General features: G+C 40.3%; 1 protein-coding gene across 1 annotated transcript; it reads right to left on the bottom strand.

Moving 5' to 3' along the window:
* Positions 1 to 13,440: 13,440 nt before the first annotated feature.
* ANKRA2 (ankyrin repeat family A member 2) lies at positions 13,441 to 24,540 on the bottom strand. Its single transcript, XM_032986215.2, has 9 exons — positions 24,319 to 24,540; positions 23,490 to 23,893; positions 21,317 to 21,475; positions 19,793 to 19,858; positions 18,340 to 18,437; positions 18,051 to 18,176; positions 17,590 to 17,656; positions 17,419 to 17,499; positions 13,441 to 16,368 (listed from the first exon to the last, which is right to left on the bottom strand). The coding sequence occupies exons 2-9, from the start codon at positions 23,788 to 23,790 to the stop codon at positions 16,313 to 16,315; spliced, it is 954 nt and encodes a 317-aa protein (XP_032842106.1). The 5' UTR covers positions 23,791 to 23,893; positions 24,319 to 24,540; the 3' UTR covers positions 13,441 to 16,312.
* Positions 24,541 to 24,573: the final 33 nt, after the last annotated feature.

Below are 24,573 nucleotides of genomic sequence, written 5' to 3'. Positions count from 1 at the left end.
CTTTCTGGTGTGGCTTCTTATCATAAAAGCAGGGAAAAAAATGGGCCATAAATACTAACCAATAATAAAGGTCTTGCTTTTCTGCAGAGCATCCTTTTGCTGTATTAGAAAACTGGCTTCTAAAAATCATTTTCTATGCATAATGGAATATTTTGAACGTAGTTGGTGAATTCCCAGTGTTTGCAGGTCAGAGCTACATGTGCTCTAGGTCACTTTGTAATCTACTGAATTTAAGAAATATACCTGTATTCTAGAAACAATTATTGGTGGTTTAATATAACATGAAATGTGGAAATTGAGAGACCACTTCGCTTGGCTTTGAACAGTGGCAAGCTGTTGACATCTTGGGGGAACTAGATAATGATGTTAAATTTTTATCTTCAGCAAGTGTTCAATAGGTATTTCCAGGATGTAACTACATGATGAGTTAAATAATACTTTCCCAGTATTCTAATTTTACTTACCTGACAATGTCAATTATGTGGAAGAATGAAGTATAGGAAGGTAAAAAGCCACAATAGAATTGATAATGATTCTTAAGTCTGTATTTAGCACCTTCAGATCTACTAACTAATAATTGTATTTGGGTGTTTCAGGAATGTGTTCTTTCTATTGCTTTTATGTGTTCCAGAGTAAAAAACTTACTTTTTGGGCACAAGGAAGACTTTAAATTCCAGTCTGACCTTTGCATAGCTTGGAGCTTTCAGGGGTGAGGACTAAACTTCATGTCTGGGAGTCATTGGTGTTAATGATAGATCAGATTGTTTCCACAACAGTAGCTAAGTTAGAAGAGCACTCAAGCACCAGACTTCTGAGGTTGTTCCAGAGCAAATACTTCCAGAAGTGGAAGTTGGTTGTGACTTGTGCAGGATAAAATTCAGGGTAAAACTTTGGTATAGCCATAACAGAGTTACTGTGCCTGGGAAAAGGTGGGGCTGTGTCTGACTTGCCAAGCACGTTTGTCATGGTGTAAGTCGTTGCTGTTGGGAAACAGTGGCGGAACTTGTTTGAGCTGTGTAACTCCTGTGGTTTGAGGTAAGAGCAGTCATGTGAGCATGACATGCCTGAAGTCAGGTGCAAGAACTTCTAGTAACAATTTCAGTTTACTTGTCTGAGTTTGAAAGTACTTTGAGTAGATTACACTTCTAGCACTGAATTAAAGTGCATTTGTTGAATTGTGGCAATAAGGTAGAAAAACTAAATGCACAAATTTGAGTGTTGAAATGAGGATAGTGACTTTAAGGTAACTGCCATGTAGAAGGTAAAAACCAAATTCTACAGTTGTTTGCCACAGTTCTGTGACCTCGAGACAATAAATGTGTGCTGAGTTTTCTGAGAAATCAGTGTGTTGCCCATTCTGTGGTTCTAATATGTAAGTCCTCAGAAATACTTCCTTTAAGCCACCGTAGCCCTTGCTTATGAGTATTTAATACAGGCTTCTGTCTTGTGAAGTGACATAGTATCGTGCTTAGATGATCTAAACAGTGTTAGTCTTTTCCCCACTAACAGACATACTTGTGCTTAAAGTAAGATACTTGCTAAAACAGTGTCTTTGAAATGAAAAATAATGCTAATCCAGTGATAAGCAGCCATGTGACATGTCTGTGGAAGTCTACATGCTAGGTAGGCTCCGAATCAGGAAATACTGGCATATCTCTGCATCCCCAAACTGTGACCGAGGATCAAGATATGATTAAAGTGTGTTCTTGATTATAGCAGATTCTAAATGGCAGTAGTTCTCTTGTTGGAAATTTATAGTAGTCTTCATGTCTAACACTTAAATGCTCAGTCGTGGGCTCAAAGCTGTGATTATTTTCTCTTAGAAGTTTGTTGATGGTCTTCCTAGTTTTCCATTAACTGCTAGAAACTGAAAATAGTTGTGTTGATGTTTCTCATTAGCTGCAACTTCTGTGTAACCATACTGTAATTATGCCATTACTGATTCACATCTGTAGTCTTGCCCAAGGAAAATGGTTTTGTATCCCCATTCCAAATATCTTGGACGATGGACAAACAAGAACTAATGCCTGCACTTCTGTTGAAACAAAGGTTTGCTTGAGCTTTTTTTATTTTTAAAGAGCTAAGGGAATGTTCCAGTTCTCTCACATCAAGCTTCCTAATAGCTTGACTCAAATGCAGTGGTGGATACTATTGAGATTTTTTTTCATCATCTTTGCAACAGATCTTTAGAAATATCTTTAAAATTGTTAAGCATCAAGAGCTTTGCTCTGGTTTAAAACTAGTATATTCTAGTAAATAAAACCAAAATTCTTTTTTAAGATGGTGAAAATACATATTTTATTAGGCCAGTGTGGTGCATATATAAAAATAAAAAGCTCCCTACTATAGTTTTAAAGTAACATTGCTTTTAAAGCTCTGGAAGGCATCTTGAGTTACTACAGGTTGGATATTTTTGAACGTCTTGTGAGTCTGAGCTTGTGTTTCTTGGGAAATTTGACATAATTAGTAGTGTATATTTAACATACATGACCAAGGAAGATCACTTGGTTTAAAATGTTCACAGCTCAATACTTCAGCTACCAAATATCTTACGCTGATTTGCTGGGGTGGGGGGAAGTCCATGTAGTTCCCACTTATTTCTGTGAAAATTTATGCTACTGATGTTTTGTGGGTGAAACGTCATATAGACATTTCACCTTCCCTAAAGTGGTTTCTTGTATCTCTGCTGAAAACTTAAATGTCACATTATGGTGCAGATAGAGTAACAAAGGACATATGAAATTAAGAGAATAGCTTGTACTTGTTGGAGGTAGTGGAAGAATTAAAAGAAAAACAAGATGTGGTCACAGCTGGAAGAAAAGCTTGTGTGTGAATGTTATATGTGGTGGGAGGTGAGTGGGGGAAGTTAGTATTTTTTGAGGGAGGTGGGGGGAGTGATTGAGAAACCAGAATATGGAAACTGGTTGATCACCCTCTGTGTGAGAATGGATTCTAACAATTTATGAAACTGGAGAGTTAATATTCAGCACAGATAGGAAAGCCTTCAGGGAATTTTGTGTTGATGATGACTAGATTACAGCCTTAGGTGACTGGTAGGATGGTGGTATATGTAACGAGAGATTTTTAAGCTAAGTATCTTAAAGTATGAACAAGTACTCAATATGTCTTGGTCTTACAAAAATACATACAATGTGCCTTGTGCTTTTTCTAAGTTATTCTTTGTTCCTTTTCAGATCTATAGTTTCAGCTGCATCCAGCAATTTATGACAGTTGCTGAAAATGTTTTCCACTGAATGTGGTAATTGAAAGATCCTGACCTGTAACAGACTGGACTCTGTGAGGAAGTCTTTTTTTACAGAAAAAGAGCTGATGGTGCAGCTGAGCCAAGCTTACTTAGCTAAGGTAAACAGTCTATAGCACAAGGTAGTGTCATGATTAGGTTGACTGTGAGTTGAACTCAGTGACTTTACAGATGGATAAAAAATGGGTGCATCTAGAAGCGCTGAGAATCAGGAGCAGAACCATTACTGTGTATTCTAATCACCTTTAAGCTGTGGTTTCTTGGTAGCATAAACTACTTGCGATCTCATCATGAGACTTTCATTGCTCTGTTGATATTTTGCCTTTACATCACGCATGGATTATCATTAGAGAATAATGTTACTGAATAGAAGGAAGACATATAATACCATTACTGTACTGTTTTACTATAATCTGTGATTAATAATACTTTTACAAATGAGTTACAGCCAAACCTTTTGCATTACTAATGAATCTGAACAAATCATGGGTTAATTAGTGTTGCAATGGTATAAGCACTAGTCATTTTTATAGTATATGTCTATTATTTCTTAGATAGGCAGAAGACAATTCTGGAACATCTTACTGCTATTCAGATGCTGGTCTAGATAAAGTTCGATTTGATCATGCAACACAGTGCTTTTTCTTTTGCTATCCAATAACCAACATTTGTAACACTTTTCTCAGGGATTTGATGTGCCATGCAGGATATTGTCAGATTATAGTGGAAATACCTGCTGCATTTGAAATACCTATTCTACATTTCTTATAAGTACGGGTAGTGTTTTGGTCGTTGAGTACTGGAAAATTGTAGATGTGGGTTAAGCTCTACTCTCCCGTTTTTTGGGAGACACCTGAAGTTGAGTTGTACAGGTCTCACTTTCTCTGGTAGAGACCTGTATAGTCATCTATGGAGCTGCACCTGTGTTAATAATGTCTAGCAGGTTTATGCTGGAATCTTGGAAATTTCAGCCATGTACACCTGAGCAGTCTCCTGCTTCACAACCAACATATAACTCATGGCAAGTGTTTGCACCTGCTTATTATCACTAGGTTTAAAATGATGCAATAAGATTAAGCAAGATTTGAAGGTGTTTAAAGTATGTGCTGAAACAGGAGGACCTCTGGGTTTAAACCACAGCTCCAGGAACTGTAGCTAGTCCTGCTAAGCTTTCCTGTTACTTCCAGCAACTGCGTCTGGCAATTGCAGAGGTAATTGAGTATGGCTTGAGGGTCAGATCCTCTCTCAGCAGAGGCTGAGAGCAGTGGACTGCTGTTTTGTGATGAGTTCATAACAACTATCCATGTCACTGAAATCGGGAATGTACCGCTTAACACCAGTTGTTTCGTTTTGAGCCCAGAGGGCAACTGAGTGCCACGCAGCTGCTCACTCACCCCTTCCCCCTCAGGAATGGGAAGGAGAAAATGAAGCACAATGGCTCAGGGGTGCTTACCCATTGGGGTCACGGTCAAAAGACAGACTCATTAGGGGAAGAAAAGAAAAGAAAACATCACTTTCAATCACTAAAAAAACCACAAGGTAATAGACAAGTGACTTAACAGAATACAGACAGTGAGAAGCATTACCACATCCAAAAAATACCTCTCCCAGCTCCTGCGTTCTTCCCGGGCTCAGCTCTGCTCCTGATCTCTCTACCTTCTCCCCCAGTGGCGCAGGGGGCCGGGGATGGGGGTCACAGTCAGCTCGCCGCTCCTTCCTTCTCATGAGGTGGGGAGAACGCTGCACATTCCTCCCCTGTTCGATGTGGCTCCCCTCTCACGAGAGACAGTCCTCCATGAACCTTCTTTGCAGTGAGTCCTCCCCATGGGCCGCAGCCCTTCCCACGCTGATCTGTTCTGGGTCACCCCCACGTGTCACAGTCCTCCCAGCACTGAACTACAGCAGTGGGGGCCGCTTCTCCCCTCAGAGTCCTGGCTTCTTTCAAGTGCAGAAGCCTGTCCTGGTGTGGCCACCTCCCCAGGCTTCAGGTTGGCCTCTGTTCCACCATGGACCTCCATGGGTGGCAGGGGGGTGGCACTGCCCTCTCTCCACCGGCTGCAGCAGGGTCTCGCTCCAGCACACCTCCTCCACTTCCTTCTTCTTCCTTCCACTGGCCTGGGTGTTTGTTCTTCTCACAAGTCCCTGCCCCCTCTCAGATTCTCCTTAAATACGTTATTGCTGAGGCGCAGCCACCATTGCTGATTGGCTCGGCGCTGGCCAGAGGTGGGTCCGATTTAGAGCCCCCGGAGCATTTGAGCAGCTTCTCACAGGGGCCAGCACTGTGGCCCCCTCCCCTGCTACCAAAAACCGTGCCACCGCAGAAATCTAGCACGCCAATGTAGCATTAAGAAGCAGGCAGTCTATTTACTACAGCACTGCATGCATGGGGGATCACTCCACCTAGTGTGCATTTCCTAAAACAAAAGTCCATTCTTTATATACCTTAAAGACATTAGTATTCATATATTTTCCAAGAAGTCTCCACCTGTCTGCCTATCTACTACATTTATGTAAGGCTAGCATTGGAAAACTATACTATGCATGCACAGGGGTCTCAGATGGTCGTCAGTGGTCATTTGAGGAGTTAGCCCCCCACTCCTTTTTCCCTTTAATGATTAGAAGTCTCGTAAGGACAATTTCTTCTCCTTGGATGTTTCCCAGCTCTGTCGTTCAGCCAAGCTATTCTTCCTTATCAGCCTTGTTTGAGCTGTCCTGCTAGGATGTTTCTATTGTCAAAGTTAGGATACCTTCTCTATACATATTAGTTATTTATTGGCCTTGTTAAATTCAAAGCTAACCATTATTTAGTAAGAGAGTTTCTCAAAATACATAAGTAAGCACTCTTAACTGGTGATAATGTAAAGATGGTTGTGGGGGGGCAAAATCTGTGCTAGATCTGTGGCACTAGTATTTGACATTGATATCTGTGGCATTACACACTTGTTGAGTGTAACTGGCAGTCACAGTAGAAAGTTGTTGGTAATGCATGTAGTGATTAATATCTTTGCCTCCAGTGTTGTTGCCTCTGCAGGACTAGCAGAAGTTAAGAGAGGTAATGCCTCATTAGAGCCACTTATGAGACAGCTGTGATGATACACAGTGAGCAGATTTGAGTGGGTAGCAACTATTTTTGCAGTATTGATTATAATCAAGTAGGTTTAAAGGACTTTTGTGTTTCTGCTGATTTCTAACATTGTTTGGCTTCCCCTATACAGGTCAGCCAACTCACATATTGTTGTGTTTTAGCTGGGGGATGCATCTGTCCCCACCAGGCATGAGTCTTACACAAACGTATAGTGAGAGATAGCTAGTGCCTCAAGGTTCCTGATCCTGTAGAGGTAATGTGAACATGAGTGTAGGATCCATACCTAAACTGAAAATGAGATGAAGTGAAAAAAATGAACAGCTGTGGCAGCAGAGTGGCAGGCTTATTGATTTGAGGTGTCTTTTGCAAGTTTTTGTCCCTGGGACAGTTGGTGTCCAAAGCAGCAGGGAGGACTTAATGCAAAAATTCATTCATTCCCCTTCTGGCTTCTTTGTACCTCTTAGTGTTAGGAATCAGGAGATGGTACAGTTCTTTCTGGTTAAGGGAGGTTCTTAAACAGCATGAAACCAGTATAGTCAGCTCATGCAGTGGGGGTTTACCTTTAGCATATGTTGGGGGCAGCATTTGGATAAACAATCCCCATGTACATCTGCAGCATTTCATGCTCCAGTAATTCCTACCCCGGGGGTGATGATCTTTAGGAGTTTTTGTGTGTGTTATTTTTCTGTGTGTAGAAGCTGGAGTAGCCTACAGGTTTCAGGATTCACTGAGTCATCTTCCACCACCATATAAAATTAAGACTTGCTTAGATGTGACCTTGTTCATGTATACACTGGTGTCTAGGCTGACCTCTGTCAGGAGCTGTAGACTAGATGGATTGTCATTCTGCTTTAGCATGTCAGCCTTCTCACATATGTAGAATAGACCCTCTACTCCCATTATATTCGTGGTATTTTAGCATTGTCCTATTTTAATTATTTCTACCTTGGAAATTAAGTGCTATTATTTGTTTCAAAACCTAGAATTGTTTTTATTTTTGCTTTTTTAAGTTATGTCCCATCTCAGTGGCTTTCTGGTTTCATCAGGAAATAGAGTGTATTTGACAGACAAACTGTGTCCCCAGGTTGTAAGTTAAATTCAGAGGGGGACTTGAGCCTTCAAGGATGCACTGCTATATTTTCTGGGAGGCTGTGGATCCTCTTGAAACCTTCACATTTTATGTGAGCAGAAAAGCATAACACTTCTAAACAAAAGTACTTTTGGAGACAATAACAATGTTGTTATCCCTGTGATCTTAGTGTATAATCATGATAGACATTATACCACAGATGCAGGGTAGCTAGACAAGCTGTTTTTGTGATGCATTTTCAGAACCAACTGCGTTTTGAGTCCTTTAGGTTGTAACATTTAAAATAATCCAGATGTAGCCTAATGGCTATGAATGCAGGGTGCAGGGATTTGTAGGGTTTAGCTACAGTTTGCCCATTTTTCAGCTGTGCTGGAAGCCTGGCTCAATGCTGGCACGTCAAGTTTGCCTGCAGATTGCACATCATCCAGTGTCCAAAACCTGACAATAATATAGAAAACTTGAGTCAAGCCATTGGATGGTATGATAGATCCTTCTGAAATACTTGCAAGTGATGTAGACTAGAATTTGTGTGAAAATGATACCGTCCTGTAAACTCTATTTTCTATTTATGAGATAGAAATGCTGATGTGCTAGGAAAACTTGTGGGCTGTGAAAAGCATGTCATGTGGCTCTATTTGGCATGTTTTGATTTCAGTGCTAAAGAAAGAGCATGTGCAAATTGGTTTATGTAATGAATCGAAACAATATTCTGAACAATGCAAGTCAGGATTTTTTTTTTTTTTTTTCCCCCAGAGGCTTATTCAGAGATTACTTAGGTTTCTTCTTGCAGGAAAATGATGAGCTGTACAGTGCAGTCCCATAGCTGTAATTTGCCTTGTTGGTGTGCCCAGTTTACATCTCCCTTTCTGCTGGGCTCTGCAACCTTCCCCGCTGATTTCTGTGTGCATGGCTGGCTTCGTCACTGCTCATCTGCTGAAGATTGACTGACGTGCTTTACAGTCCTGTATGCCTGGAGAGTTGCTAGCTTAATTTGGTGACAAATCACCCTCAACTGAAAGATCTATTCAGACATCATTCCTAGGACTAACCCCTAACAATATCTTTGATCTTTAAAGTTCCAAGTGACTGGATTCCTAATTCACCCAGTTATACATTCATTGCCAGACAGAGCAGTGTACTTCCTGAAAGCATTATGTGCTGCACAGCAGGAGGTGCATGCAAGCGGAACTGCTATAACAATACTAATGATGATCATTCTAGTGATGAGCTGTGTCTGCATTGCAGTGATTTATACTGTTGTAAAGGGAAAAAAGTCTGGTCCACAGTGTTCAGGAAAAACTCTTCTGGAATGCCCCTAACAATCAGCTTCCTAGTGAAAAATGCAGAACAGATTTTAGTCTAACATCCCAGTAAATACAGTCTTTCTCTTTTTTCTATCCCTTATTCTTTACAACTTCATGAGAATATGGAGTTGCATCTGGTTCATGCTAGGGTTTAGCTAGAGTTGTAAGGATGAACTGCTTAGGTGGAACAAATTACCTAGGATTAAGATAAACTTTTATGGTTGCTCTACTTCTGACTCTTTTTGTTCCAGGTATTGTTATAAAACAGTTGTGGAAAATAAGTAGTTGTTCTGGACATAGTTTACAGTTGTCTCTTCAGGCTGTGAGTTAAGTAACATAATCAGGGTTTTTAAAGAAGGGAGCTTCAAGATTGCTTAAATGTTACTGGAAGAATGCAGGACCAAGGAGCTGTAAGTAGGAGTTTATGTTGTTTCTCAGCCAAGTATTAATAAGGTTCAGTGACTGATTTCCATGTTCTTGGAGTTGAGTAATAGTATTTTTTTTTTCTGCAAGAATACCATCGGGATACCAACTGCTGAATTCTCTAAGAAAAGCATGCTATAGGGGAAAACCTTGCATCATGGCCCTGGGACAGTTTGCCTCTGGTGCCACAGTGGGAACCTGTGATCACCTTGCATAGCCCTTGGAAAAGGTGGAAAGCAGAGACCATGTCTTCGATCCCTTGTCTTCCTGCTGTGGGCACTGGCTCCCTGTGTGGCACGAGGAGGTGTAGGATACTGATTTGGTTTTTTTTTATGACAAGAAAAAACCCACAGGAAGCTGAAGGGAGGTGAGGATTTACTCTGGGAAGGTCTGGCAGGAGTTTGCTGCTTATTGTAACTGTCTCAGAAATACAAGTAGGGAATTCAAAGTACAAGACAGAGGAACAAAGAAGGCAACAGAGTGGAACTAGTAACAGCCCCAGGGAAAACCAGAACAGACAGGGAAGTGTTACAAAGTGCTCATCAAATTTACATGCAAATAGTAATGATCACATTGTACATGATTAACTCCTCACTTGACTGAATCCTGTCTGAATGAAAACTGTATATATTTATATTTACAATTAAAGCTACAATTCTGTCACCTGAAAAGACAGAGAGGTTCTGTTAGGGATCCTTGGCAGAATGATGGTGGCACTAAGTTGCAGTTACAATTAAAGATTTTTTTCCTTAACAAAATATTAATATAGCACAGAACTTATGATTAGAATGGCACAGGATCAATGTACTACAATTTATAAGTAGCATAATACAGAATTTATAATTGTCCTGGTTTTGGCTGCGATAGAGTTAATTTTCTTCCTAGTAGCTGGTGCAGTGCTGGATTTAGTGTGAGCATAATGTTGGTAACACACTGATCTTTTAGCTGTTGCTGAGTAGTGCTTACCCTAAGCTAAGGACGTTTCAGTTCCCGTGCTCTGCCAGCGAGGGGGTGCACAAGAGGCTGGGCGGGAGCGTGGCCAGGACAGGTGGCCCGAACTAGCCCAAGGGATTTTCCATACCATGGAGTGCATGGGCTGGGGGGAGCAAGTGGGGGCGGAAATCACTGGTTGGGGACTGTCTGGGCATCAGTCAGGGGGGAGGAGTGAGCAAGTGGCTGTGTGGTCCTTAGTTGCTGGCTGAGGTTAAACCATTACAGTAATGCAATTTAATTTGTAATTTCTAATGGCTTGGACTCTCTGCAGTTCAGGTTGGATCTTAATACATGGTTTGCTGTATCAGTATAACAATCACTCAATAATGTAGACTTGAAAACCATATAGAAGAATACAAGTCACTCCCTCGGTCCTTGGAGGAAGCAGACGGCAGTGGAGGCATCCCCGGCCACCGGTGGGTCCCAGGTCTCACAGTCCAGCAGCAGTTCTGGTCCAAGTTCCCCCTTAGGACTTGTACCTGCTTGGTTTTACAGACAGTGCTCTGGGTGCTGTTAGGCTTCCCTGATCTGTGGCGGGGCCACCAACACCGCGGGGTTGGCCGGTGCCTGGGGCCTTCAAGGCAGGCAAGGAAGGGCTTAGTAATGGGCCTGGTGCCCAGGAGCTTTGAGGCCAGTAGGGAGGGGGAGGAGAAATCTGGTTTGTCCAGTTGGTGCACAGGACCTCCAGGGCCTGATAACGGGGGAGGCGGGGAAAAGGGAACGAGTGTGTGACCTGGTTGGTCACAGGGAATGGCTGATTGCCCTTTAAAATGGCATTAGTTATGCTGGTGTTAGTTATGCTAACCAGGGTTCAGGAGCAGGGCACACTGGTCACAGTTCCTTTTAAGAATCACTTTACAGGCAGCATCTCAGCTTCTTCTAACCAAATATTAACAGTCTATTTATGGTTATTCTTCACTGGTTTGTTGGTTCAGCCATTACCTACCTAACTGTGAGAAAGCAGAATTTTTTTGAGCATTACAAAGTAGATGTGTAAATTTTTTTCTCCTTGGTAGAATTTTTCACACCTATATTATTGCCCTCTATGAACAGAGCTGCTTGCTTCGTTACCTTTCTTACGCCTCCCTGCCAGACAGATAAAGCCTGTCTGTCTTGCACTGTAAGGTTTCTAAGCAGTTGCAGCCAGTAGTAGCTGTAAATTAATATTAACCCTGACAAATCTTGTACCCACTGCATTGCAGACCAGAGTTCATTTGTTGTGTACTCCCTCTGTTAAATAGACCAGAATAGCATGCAAAATCAAATGTGAATGAATGAGACAAAGACTTCCTGCAGCTCCGAAGCATTTGGCTGTTACTACTACGTGAAACTGCTCAGCAATCTGCTTTGTGAGGCAGAGTTCATGACACCTGTGATTACATGGTGCACACTGAATTTGGCAAAAATAATTTAATCAGGAAAAGCAATGTGTTTGTTAACACTCTGAAATACAGTATGCTGTCATTCAAGTTCAAAAGTCAAATATTTTATTAACATTCCTGACAGAAATTACATTGGCAAGAGCTTTTGGTAAAAGATTTAGAGAGAATCAACTTGGAGGTAATATTTTGACCACAGAATTTTCAAACTCCTCTGGTCTTGTGGCATGCTGTGGCAAGGAAACACTGCTGCTTTCAGACGTATGGGTGTGGTTCAAAGGTAACTCCTAGTGTCTTTTCCCTGCCATCAGAAGCTACAGAAATTGTTCACTGTAACAAAATCAGCAGGCTAACATTTCAAAACACATAAATATTGAATCAGGGGGGGTTACACTTTTTACCCCTATAAACAAAGAAAACAATACTGAGAAGTATTTACACCAAGAGAAACAAAAATTCATTGTTGTGCCTCAAACACAAAGTATGTGGAGTGAAGCATGCTGTTAATATTGTATAATCAGCAGTTGTCTGTGCTTTCTTGACAGTGATTTTTTTCCAGTGAGTAAAGCTTTTTCTTTGCACAGGTTTTTTTCTCCTCCCTGTTTGCTAACTCTGACTAAGTTTTCCTCAGGGTGTCTGAATCATAGCTTATGAAATAGTGCTGGCTGTTCCCTGCAGGACTTGTTGCAGATGAAAATATTTGACATGGTTTTGTTTTAGCAGCAATTCAAGTTTTAATCGTGTGAGGTGGATCAAAAGGTTGAATTTTAGCAGCACTTAATGACCGACCAGTTTAAAGATTAACAAGGTGATTTTGTAGAATATGTTATAATTAAAACAGTGACTTAATTACAGATTTGAGAATGTCAAGATTCACACTAACTTACTGTAAGGTACCCTATATCAAAATATATGTATATACATATGTATAAGTGCAAAGCATATGCACAGACAGAAATAGTTGGTTGAATCCAGTGAAATATTTAGATACTCACACTCGTGAAGGTAAATGTGCATAGTTAAACATGTAGATAGGTAAAGAGGTGGATGAAAGAGGCTATCCTGTAGTTAAAATTTCCTCCTTCTGGAGTTTGGAGCAAATACTCACAATGCATTGGTATTTTTCAATGGGTGATAATTGAGAGCCGAGAAGAAGTCTAGCTTCACCCAGGCTTTCTATCAGCTTTGTGGGGAGATGATCTTCAAGCTTCAAGAAGAGATGTCACAGCTCAGGGAAGATCCAGGAGATTGCTGCGATCCAGGAGAGCTCAAAGGGTCTTGCTTAGTATTGCTATTTATAGGGCCTGAGATAATTGACTTTTATCAGGTAATTTTCCATTTCAGCTCAACTTGGATGAGGAAATACCCTGGTACTTTCTACCAGTTGTGCAGGCCCAGAACTTGCTAGATTTTGAAGTTCTGGTGACACCCCTTCGGGCCGCGTCCCAGGTGCAGATGTATTAGACTGTCAGGAGGTTATTGATTGTCATTATTGTTCTCAAGCGGTAGGGGTAGCAGGAGCCAGTTATGTTAAGGGGGTGCCTTAACGCTCTGGTCCGCTGCCTTTCGCAATCCATCCTGGGTTGGTATGTGGCCCAGGAGGGGGGAAGTTGAGCCACCACAAGGGCCCTCACAAGAGCCACAGAAAACTTCAATTCCATGCTCATTGCCTTATCAGCATAATGTTATGCTACAGAAAGGGCTCTTAATACAGGAAACGGCTTCTGAAAGATGACCATTTTCACCTTTGTACTCATTTTTGTGGGGTGTGTGGTAATGAATATCTGACAATTCCTTTAAATTCTACAGCAAAAAGATGGACGAAATTTTACATTTTGCTGTCTTAATTTACATTCTTCTATTTCAGTATCTTCCTATATAATAAAAAAATGTGTTTTCTAGTATATGTTTTCAGGCAATAGTTTATTTCCTATATATTAACTCAACGCTGACCGAAGTTCAAGACAAAATACAAAGCAGATATTGAGGGTTCATAAATTAGAACAAGTACTTTCCTGTGACAATACAGAAAAAGGAAATTCTATTCCTTATGCATACTTATATAGCATGTCTATACATAAGATGTTTTAAAAATTAATCAGAAATAGCTCAGGTTATGATATTTCAAGAAAACAGAGTTTGCATTTTATTTGCATTGCTTTTCAACAAACATGGAAATTTAACATTTGATTTTTACAAAGGCCATTAAATCTCAATATTTCTAATATGCAACCTTACAGTAACTGCCACTTCACATTACTTTAAAATTACCTACAATAAGACATATTTTTCTAGATTTTGATTATGAAACAGTTTCCTTCTCTTGCTTCCAAGGCATGTCAGATTTACTGTTTCTTTCATCTGCTTTAATCATGCATAATATAGTAAAACTAGTGCAAACCCTACATAAAAATACATGTCAAAGCCTGGAAGACAGATAATACTCACTTAAATGCAGCAAGGATTTCACCAACACCTGCAATATCAGTTACATTTTCTTGCTTCACCTCCCTTAAGGTTCACTCTATTTCACATTTCAGCTTCATGAAAGAAATGGATCTCTGGACTGGCTCTCACACAACCAACCTTTTAGAGGTTAATTCTGACCTGATTTAGACCTGTATACCACAGATGTTTCAGTTCTACATTTCACCTATTGTATATTGAGTCACTTTGAAATAACAAAGTTAGCATTTTGAATTAATTATTTCTCTGGCTCTGACTCAAAGAACTCAGCTGGATTATAACCCAGACTTCTAGTACCTTTGGTCAGAATCACAGTGCACGTGCTTTAAACAGTATTGATTTCCTTTGTGTGTGGAATGATTGTCAAATAGAAAAATTAAACACGGTGGAGACACTATACCAGGAATGTAATAATTTACCTGGGTTCACTCATGTCTTGTGAACTCTAGGTGGAGAGTAAATTGGATTGGGCTCAGTACCCAGGGACTGGGGAAGACAGTCACTGATGAAGGGTGCATGTATGTGACTAGATGCCAGACCTCTAGTGGAGACGACGGAGAAATGCCTATGGAAACACGTGAGCAACACATGGGGGATCCATAGGTACCGTCAGGGGAAAGGCTTATGAGAAGTCTCTTTCAAAAGCTTAGCTATTATTTGTGCAAAGCTATCATGTCTCACCACTCGGTGTAGTTTTGAGGAAGGGCAGGGGTCCCAGAAAATCAGTTAACATTGCCTTGATTTTTCAACTAATTCCAAAATCGTAATTGCTGTTATAACTATAAACAGTTACACCAGCACATTCCCCTGAACTGAGGGACATGAGACTGGAGAGCAGCCCTGCATAAAGAGATCTGGGGGTCTGGGTTGATGGCAAGGTGAATGTGAGTCAGCAGTGTGCCCTGGCAGCCAAAAGGTCCAACCGTGTCCTGGGGTGCATCGAGCACAGCACAGGCAGCCGCTCGAGAGGAGGGATCGTCCCAGCCTGCACCGCACTGGTGAGGCCCCACCTCAAGTCCTGTGTGCAGCTTGGGGTGCCTCAATCTAAGGACACTGAACTGCTTGGGGGGTGTCCAGAGGAGCATGAGGAAGGTGGTTGAAAGGTCTCAAGCACAAGACAGGAGGAGCAGCTGAGGTTGCTTGCTTTGTTGAGCTTGGAGAAGAGACGGCCAAGGGGCAATCTCATTGTGGCCTACAGCTTCCTTAAGGGGAGCAGCAGAAGGGGAAGTGCTGATCTCCTCTCTCTGGTGACCAGGAAAGGGAATGAAGCTGCGTCAGGGGAAGTTCAGATTGAACATTAGGAAAAGGTTCTTCACGGAGAGGGTGGTCGGTCACTGGAACAGGCTCCCCAAGGAAGAGGCCTTGGCACCAAGCCTGGCAGAGTTCAAGGAGCATCTGGATGACACTCTTAGTCAGCTGGTTCAATTTTAGGTAGTCCAGTAAGGATCAGGGAGTTGGACTCTGTGATCTTTATGGGTGCCTTCCAACTCAAGATACTCTGTGATTCTGTGATGCAAAGGACCATACTTTGACTGAAGAGGGCTGGGATGCAGTAGGCTCTGGCTTCTCTTCCCATGTAGCTGATGTCTGCTTTCAGCCACTGCAGGAATGATATTTAGGAGCTAGGAATTCTTCACTTGCACTTAGGTTTCCTTATACCAGAGACATTTCTACCTAGGACACTCTGGCCTAGTTGTTTCAGGACTACACCAGGAAAGCAGAGGCAGGCAGAAAGAAATCAGGTAGGAGTTATCACTATAATAATCACTGATATCATCAAAGTTCTTCAGTTTATTACCAACTTCTTAAAAATTGGACAAAGCCAAAAGTTGACACATTAATATTAACTGGGGATCTTAAAACCAATCACACACGGTGCACATTTTGGTATTATAACAGTAAAGACATCTATCTACTAGGGTGATATACCACAGTATCTAAACAAATGTCTGTCTTTGAATATGTATCGATGATGTGATGAAGTAGGACACTTGGCACAGTGCCACCCACTGCACTCAGTGTAAACATTTCGATGGTTAAAACTGGTTTTATTTACAAAGTTTTTCATGCATGACAACTGACTACTACTTCTAAAATTATAAAAAATACATTTAAGAAAATGATGACATTGCATATTTCTATGAGCAACAATGAAAGATGAGGAAGAATATTAAAAAAGCTTAACTAAAACCAGGGAATAGTTCAACTGAGGTAAAGTTACAAAACAACCAACCCTTGTCACTGATTACAGGGCCATAAAGCCATTCAACTCTCCAAGCCAAGAACTGACACCCACAGAAGAGCGAATCATTACTCCTTGATATTTTGAAGTAGCCTTAACAAATGAGACTCAATAACCTGTTGAACTGAAGCAGAGAAAAAAATTCAGGTTAATCAATGTTCAATGTTTTTTCACATTTTTAGGGTTGTACTATTTTTTCGTGGTAGATGCCAGCTTGTCTTGTACAATCATTTAATAAAAATCAGACAGGAATAAATTCACTTTGGGAAGAGAGTCTGCATCCCTTCAGTAAATAAAAGCCTCAGAATGCAAAACCAATACACCCAGTAATGCAGATAATGGTTTTTGGAGGTGATGATCTGTTCTCTGGTTTGAATAGGCAGATAGCATATGAAAGCAAATTTTTAAGCCTGTAACTGGAAAGTAGGCAAAACCACTTATTAGAACCTACTTCTGTGGAACATTTTGAGATCAAAATCTTGAAGGAGTCCTACATCTAGACATCTGTGAAGTTACTGGCTCCCCGCATAAGCACAAGGCTCTACTTGGAGAAGCTACGTGTGCAGTTCTGAGCTTATTTCTTGATTCAGTTAATTTCTGTAATGGCAGACATTTCACAGCTTTCAAAAATGAAGGCAGCATGATGTAAAAACAAGAGTCCCTTCTTTGCCTCTGTTTTCCAGAATCAAGTAAGGTAGACTGATTCACTGATCCTGGCACTACTACTGTCTGCCTCCCAGACAAACTAGAGCTAGAGCTACTCTGACAGGGGAAGAAGGTTTTGCAAACTACATCGCATTGTGCCCATCAACAGAGCACCAGGGTGAGTGGTTTGGGAGGGCTGCAGGTCTCTTACTGTCCAGTGCAACCGACATTCTTTTGTACAGGGTGGGGGAGCAGCTCAGTTCCCTTGTCTGGATCATGGCTGCACCCGCCCTACACACCATTATGTGTGCCCACAGATGCAGATCCAGGCCAGTGACATCCTCTAACAAGGTACTCGGCTTTCTGAGACTGGGATGGAAACTGCCACCCATTTTGGGCTGATACATTTAGGTGTATTAAGACTTGAAGGATAGGGATCTTACAGCTGCAAAACCTCTGCTAGGCCATTACAGTAGTTACATAAACAAGGAGCAGTAAAAATAAAAATATTTATATTTGCAATACTCACCACTCCGATAGCCAAGGGCTACAGCCAAATCCATGGAATTATAGCCAGCATCTGTTTCAATAGTTGGATCAGCACCACTTTCTATATAAAACAGGAAAAGAAACTCCATTTCTGACAATGAGAACTGATAGTACATTAGTAGTGATAATTCAGTTTGCATAGTCTGCTTACCAAGGAGAATTTTTACACATTTCACATGGTTCCCATGTACTGCATACAGTAGAGGTGTGCCTCCATTCTGCAAAAGCAGAGGAAAGCTTTAGGCACTTAATGACTGAGCAGTGTGCAATTTTAATTCCTTAACACACCAATATACTTCTACGTATTATCAAGAAGGTTCACAGGTTTTTTAAAAATTAGGTTTTGTTTTCGTTCTTCACAACTTCCATCTTTTTTGTCTATTGTTTAGACTGTAATCTCACCCCTCTACAAGGACTCAGAGTTAGTCTCATTCTCCTATTACCAAGAAGTCAAAACTAGTAGGGCCAACTTTTCTTAGCCCCATGGAAGTTTTGAAACTCTCAGCTATTTCAGAAGACGCAGAACAATTTTCAGTCACAAGCCAGTGCTGCACCCTGTTTCAAATTTCTGACCAAAGCACCTTCTGACATAAGTTCAAAGTAGAGTCCTACCCAGTCATATTCATTGACATCAACTCCACAGTCGAGCAGCATTTTGACGATATCTGTGTATCCTTTACTGCAAGCCAGTGAGAGGGCACTTTCTCTCCCTTTCCCCAAAATCTGAGGATCTGCACCCTGAAATAATAAGAAACTCAAATTAAAAATGCCTTTCTTTTATTGTGAGGTTTTACACAAAACCTAACTTTAAAACTTTTAAGTGTGTAGCAGCATTGACAAACTTAGGAAGGCAAACTGAACTAAAAAGTAAATTTAAAGTGAAGTGTGTTTTTTTCCTTACATTCTGGAGAAGAAATTCCACTACTGCTATTTGCCCATGAGCTGCAGCCCACATCAGAGGGGTGAATCCTTCTTCATCCTTATGATTGATTACATTTTCTGTTTAAAGAAAAATATGAAATTTAGTAATCCCTTTCACTAACACGTTCTATGAGCTGGTGAAATGCGTTGATGTATCCCTGGTGAATGGACTGAGGTACCAGTGCATCCTAAAAGTCATTCCCATCTTGACTTTAAAAACAAAATTCTATCCCAATGATGGTGCAAATATCTTTGTCCAAGAAAGAAAAACAACAGCAAAACCCAGTAAAATGTAAGATTTGGGTTTATTTTTCTTTAAGCTCTATAAATCAAGCTCTGTTTTTACTCATAAATGTTACAAGTTGTCTGTAATCTGGGTTTATCTTTGGAAAGAAGAGAAAGGCTGCTTGAAAAATAGAGAGATACATTCTGTATTATGCTGCAGAATGTGTTTTGGTTTGTTTTGAATAGTGTGAGCCACACAATGTTGTAAAGAATTGGCCTGTAGAGCAATATAGATAGTATAAGTCCATTCCCCCCAGGTTCCTGTAATGAATAGGGTGTTTTGTGGAAACAATTAAGGTCTATTTCTAGTGCAGCTTAAAGAAGGAAAAGGAACTTTTTTTAACAACTCGCTAACTGAAATAGTTACATTGGATTTTTTTTTTTTTAATATCGTAAGTACCTAAAAAATCCCATGCTTATCACAGCACCACAGTATGTGTTTTTAACTCCTACTGACACTCCAGAATTGATCTGCTTTCTATACACATGGCTCGTTACAAAATTTATAGACCTGGCAACTCATTACCTACTTTCCAGCAAACATACCAACAAAAATGCACTGAAAACATAGGTGATTACTAATAGTACGATAAGAATATACTATTAAAGGTACTCAATTCGTTATGTAGAGTTGAAATTTTTATATGTATTACGGACATACAAATGTCACACAACTCAGAATGAGTAGGACTATTATATTGCAGGTTTGAGCCATGGCTTAAATTACCAACATATAGCTTTATATGTTGATTAGTTAAATAGAACTGGAAAGCCAACATTAATAGAAATGTGTTTTAACATTACAAAGATAACAATAAAAAAATAATTAACTCTTCTGATATAACAGATTCTCTCTTCTCATTTGCATGGATTACCTATATAGCTGGGAGAAGAGGGAAGAAGGGATTTACCTACAACTCCTATTAACACTAATGTTTAATTAAAAACCCAAATCATATCAGTAAGTGAATAAAAAATTGATGTGAAACAATAATCCACATCCACAAAGAACTGATACCTCAAATTTCCTTCAATTTATACCAGAAGTGAGGATTTTAAAAAATACAGCTTTGGGGAAAAAGTCAAGCACAACAGGGTGTAAATGCCTCAAAGAAAAAAGGAAGACATTTAACCTCCCTCTGTCTCACCTTGTTCAATACGTGTGGCCAGATACAACATTTCTCCCTGAGCAGCCAGCTGATGAACTGATAAAGCTGCAAAAAAGGGAAGCAAAAGCAAGTGTTACAGATATCAATTTTAATTCTGCTCTATTTAGAGCGGGGCACAACATGCCCATTGGCCTGAGCAGTACAGAACTTGGATTTAAGAGTGCAGATAGGTTTCACCTTATACTCTGAACTGGAATCACTATCTTAAAAACTGAAAAGTTTCCAAAGAGTTTCATAGGTTTAGGTAATTTTTTAACCAATGTATAAGTCATACTTGAAAGCAAAGATACTTCCTACACCGACTCTTCTCAAGGCAACATGCTTTCTTCTTTGCTGCTGGGTCAGCAACCCATGACGACGTTAAGAATATTTATCAAATTAAAATAAGTATCTTTTGATAAAAATTAAGACTGTGTAGTTTAAAAATGACATCTAAGAGATCACATGCCATTGGGAGACCTGTCATGCTGCTCAATAAAGCCTGTAGTATGACTCACTCACTACAATGTGGAATAGATCAGACATTACACAACTATACACAACATGACATCTACAGAAGAAAAAAAAACAGATTGTGGTTTTGGTGTTTTTTTTTTGATGTTAATTTTCTTCTTTTTTCTTTTTTTTTTTTTTTTTTAATTTTTAATTAAAAGTCCCAAGCACTAAAAGCAGAATAATTCTTAAGAGATTATGAAGAAATAAACCTCTGATCCCACAATAAACTCTGCACAGGTGTGTGGCTTTGATAATTACAATTTGAAGCAGTCTGAAAGGTCCTCAGGAGGGAATATGTAATAAATTATCCACATTATATTATAACATAACAAATAAGCTATTGATTACATAATATATAAATGTTCAGTGTCCTCTTCCTAGTCACTGCATGAAAGTTTGATTTTTTTTTTTTCAGAAAGACTGTGTATTTTGTTCAGACGCCTAAGTTGCAGCCCCAGATTAATTTTTCCAATGAAAATAGGCTTTTTTTTTTAAGAACATTGGATTCATAGAGGAATTAAACTACAGATTAAATAAATTATAGAGAATTAATTTATAAGGAAAATGCTTGACAACTAAGAATAACGAAACCACAGAATACTGCCTTCTTGACTTTCAAGATCCATGACAATCATGACATTTTCAACAGTTTGTAGCACTTGCCAATCACCTAATTTTAATAAATTTTACAAGATGCCCAAGTTTTGAAAACAAGTATATGAAGCACATTAACTTAAAGCTTAGAAAGGATCAGAAAAATGTTTACCTGTTATTTTTCAAGTCAAGAATTGGATCCTTTCTGCAAAACACATTTCAGTCATGTATTCAATACAGCAGGTGGATTACTATTTTATGGTTTATATCACGTGAAATTAGACAAGACTATCTCAATGTTTTCTTCCTATACTAAAGTTCATTATGACACCAAGGAAAATCAGAAAAATCTGTCAAGCATCTTACATACAGTTCACAAAAAAATTATTAACAGTAAGGCAGAAGGATACTTACAGTTTACAAGCAGAGGTGTTGTAGAGACTTCGTTTCCCCTGTGTTTGTTAGTTAGGGTAGTTGATTGTTTTATTGGTGAGAAATGCTTAGTAGTTGATGGAGTATAAACATGTCTTACTTGGATACCAGGGGAAGGAGAAGTGTGGATGTTGCATTCAGCTACAATGAACAGAGAAATCAGACAGGATTTTAGTACTAGTAAGAGCATTAAAAGCAAGCCACAGATTCCAAGTCAAACCACAAAGCACCAGTATCACAAGATCTTTAAAACCCATGTTAAGTAAGCTTTGTGACATGTGCTTTTTCCACTGTGTATTGTGGGAGTAGAATGAAGGGCTGTATTCATTTCCAGCATAAGCAATGCTGCTACCCCACACATTCAGTATGGCATAATGTCACTCAGAGGCAAGTTGGGTGCCTAAATGAAGTAAGCCTTTGTCTCGATTTTCAACATGCCTGGCATGGATTCATTACTAGGATGGCTTTACTCAGCCTGCCATACCCTTACTAACACTCTGCAGCACAGTAACATGATGCAGCTCTGGTCAGCCATGCAGTCAGGTAACTGCTCAGTTCATCCCTTTGCCTACTCCCTATCCAGTCCACTGCATGGGTGAAGATAACCTTCAATAATTTCCTTCACCTTGACTTTTTCCACTCCTGTTGGATAAAACTGTAACTGCATTATGAATACTTATCCAGCAGGAAGAGAAAGATTCCGCACTAATGTACATAAACTGCAACAGCAGGTCACCACTTTTAATTCAGGAAGTCTTGCAGTGCTGCTGCATTCATTTGTATTAACTTTCCTAGCTTTCTATTAGAATCTAATGGCATTTTATTACACAATATATGTGTTATCTTAGCTTCTAATTCTCAAAAGTAGCTTTTGATTTTGAGAAGTATCTGAGAAACCAAGTAACTTTTAAGAAGCTAACTGATTAAATACTGGAAAGACATATTGAAGGATTAAACGCCATTATTGGCTACATTGATTTGACACCAGTGTGCATGAGTAATTAATGACTGGAAGCTAGTTAACATGCACGCTGAATTCACACCATAGAGAACTTCATGATCATAAAGCCAAGTGCAAATCTGGGGAGAGGATTAAAAGTAGAGGGTAACAGGGTGAAAATGAAATTACGTTTTGTTTGCCAATCAAATAGCTACAGCTAACTTGATCAAATTAAGAGACCCACCAGGGATTTTTGACCTGCAGTATCTGGATTCACAGGACTACTTCTAAGGGGTTCACAAATGTTACCTAAGAAAAACAACCCTATTGCTGCTGGGTCTAAATTTGCCGTTCAGGTCTGCAGCTCCACTAGTAAGCATTTAGGGCCTGCAAATTAAGAGAGTTTGAAAATTGCAATGGCTGAACTGCAGCCAGGCAATACAAATCAGAAAAAAACATAAAAAAATCCACCATAGCTCTGTGTTACAGGAAATGGGTCGAATTCAACCTCATGAAAAGATACATCACTAACAGTCTGAAATATGATAGTGAGTGCTAGAAACCACCATCGTTAAGGAGAAAGAGAGGGAAGCCCTAATTCTGTTCTCCATCAATACGCTCAGGCAGTGATGGCTGGAGATTAGCTGCAGGGATCCACAACTGGAGCAACACCTGCTTTCAGGCAGCGTGAAGCTAAACTAGCAAGCCAGTTGCTACAATAACTACAGGCTTTGTACAGCTGTATTGACAAAACAAAGTGAATTGAATGACCCATGTTATTTTGTCATCGCACTAGTGAAATGCTAAAATGTGCTGCAGAAAGCTAGTGAAGGTGAAATGATCATATAGTGCTTTCAGTAGTGTTCTGTAAAGATACATACGTTCAGCAATGCATAGCATGTTGCAGGACATACTACACAGAAGCAGCTTGTTTTCATAATCAGCATCAGCTCTTATTAGAGACTCTTCGTACCATTACTTTCTCTACTAAAAAGAATATTAAAAGTGTGGATTTAAAATATAATCTTGGGGGAAATTCATTTTACACTAATAATCCACTAAATACATAATAAAAATGCTAGAGGAACAAATCTTAGAAAACTATTACTGATTAACACACATCATAAATCAGAGGCTTTTTTTTTTTTAAAAAAAACCCAAAACAACAGCTTAACAGTATGACACAGTCCACACATTTGTACCATAAGGTTCAACCTTTAAATAAGACAGATGCCACTTCAAGGTCAGAGTTAACTTGGTCTTGAATATTTTTACTGTCCTCCTCATTCAAAGACTTCACAAATCGTGAGCAGACGTTCATGTCAAATCTGTTGGGCAAAATGAATTTCATTCCCATGGCGACACTCTGAGCTGGACTATCCTCTGTGCTGGAGTCAAGCTGGTGCTCCACTTTAATGTCCGGCATGGGCGGAAGGCTGTAGCTGCCGGTACATTCTTCCACAATTAGCTGGGCCCCGACATCTAGGTTTGCTGAAGATGCCATGTCCTCAGTCATGTAGAAGTTTTATGCACAATGTTTCTTCATAGTTTCTAGCCAAGAGCAGTTCCAGCCAGCCCAGCTGTAGCTAAAGAGACCTGGATGTCCAAGCAACCTGCAACTAAACACATGTAACGTTGGTTAACAACATTCTGGTGAAGTAATGCACAAAAATCCACCCAGCTGAGCTTTGTTTAATCATATGGCATTTGGTTTTGGCAGTCAAATCAAAATTGGTGAAGTATCAATCCTACTGCTGTCACAAGCTGTTGACCAAAATCCCCTGTTTTCATTTTATCACGTGGCTACGTAAGCCAAATTCCACAAGGAAGCCAGGAGGAGTTCCATCCAAGTGATGTTATAGAATATTAGTCTGGTTGCAGCAAAACAAAAAACCCAACCAACCAAATTTATACCAAGCCGGGAGGAAACTATAAGGACTTTAAGGAAAAGTTAAAGTGACTGCGTCGCTTTATGACTCTTAAATCTTCTCATAACCCGAGTAAAACAAACGGCTTCTACCGGAGGTGCAGGAAAGCGACAAACCCCTTTTAGGCCGATGATAGTAAAACGTCCCACGACACCCGGGGCTCGCCTGACGTCAGGCCGGGCTCCGCGGCAGCGCCGGGCACCCCCGGAGCCCTCCGCGGGACGGGAAGCCTCTGCGGAGCGCGGCGGCGGCCCCTCGGGAACCCCCCTCAAGGCCGCCGCGCCTCACCGCCTCGCCCCAGCTCAGCTCGGCTCAGCGCCGCGCCCGCCGGGACGGGAAGTGACGCCCTTCCTCCCCGCCACGGCGGCGAT

This window comes from Tyto alba, unplaced genomic scaffold (genome assembly GCF_018691265.1).
Source record: "Tyto alba isolate M040663 unplaced genomic scaffold, T.alba_DEE_v4.0 Super-Scaffold_42, whole genome shotgun sequence".
Lineage (NCBI taxonomy): Eukaryota > Metazoa > Chordata > Aves > Strigiformes > Tytonidae > Tyto > Tyto alba.
The sequence above is the reverse complement of the archived record's forward strand: the minus strand, read 5'-3'. Positions and strand labels throughout refer to the sequence as shown.

Coding starts and splice junctions, on each gene's coding strand:
- ANKRA2 (XM_032986215.2), bottom strand. CDS start 23,790: ATGACTGAGGACATGGCATCTTCAGCAAACCTAGATGTCGGGGCCCAG. Junction 19,859..21,316: donor AACACCTCTGCTTGTAAACT/GTAAGTATCCTT, acceptor CCTTTTTTGCAG/CTTTATCAGTTCATCAGCTG. Junction 17,500..17,589: donor ATGTGTAAAAATTCTCCTTG/GTAAGCAGACTA, acceptor TGTTTTATATAG/AAAGTGGTGCTGATCCAACT.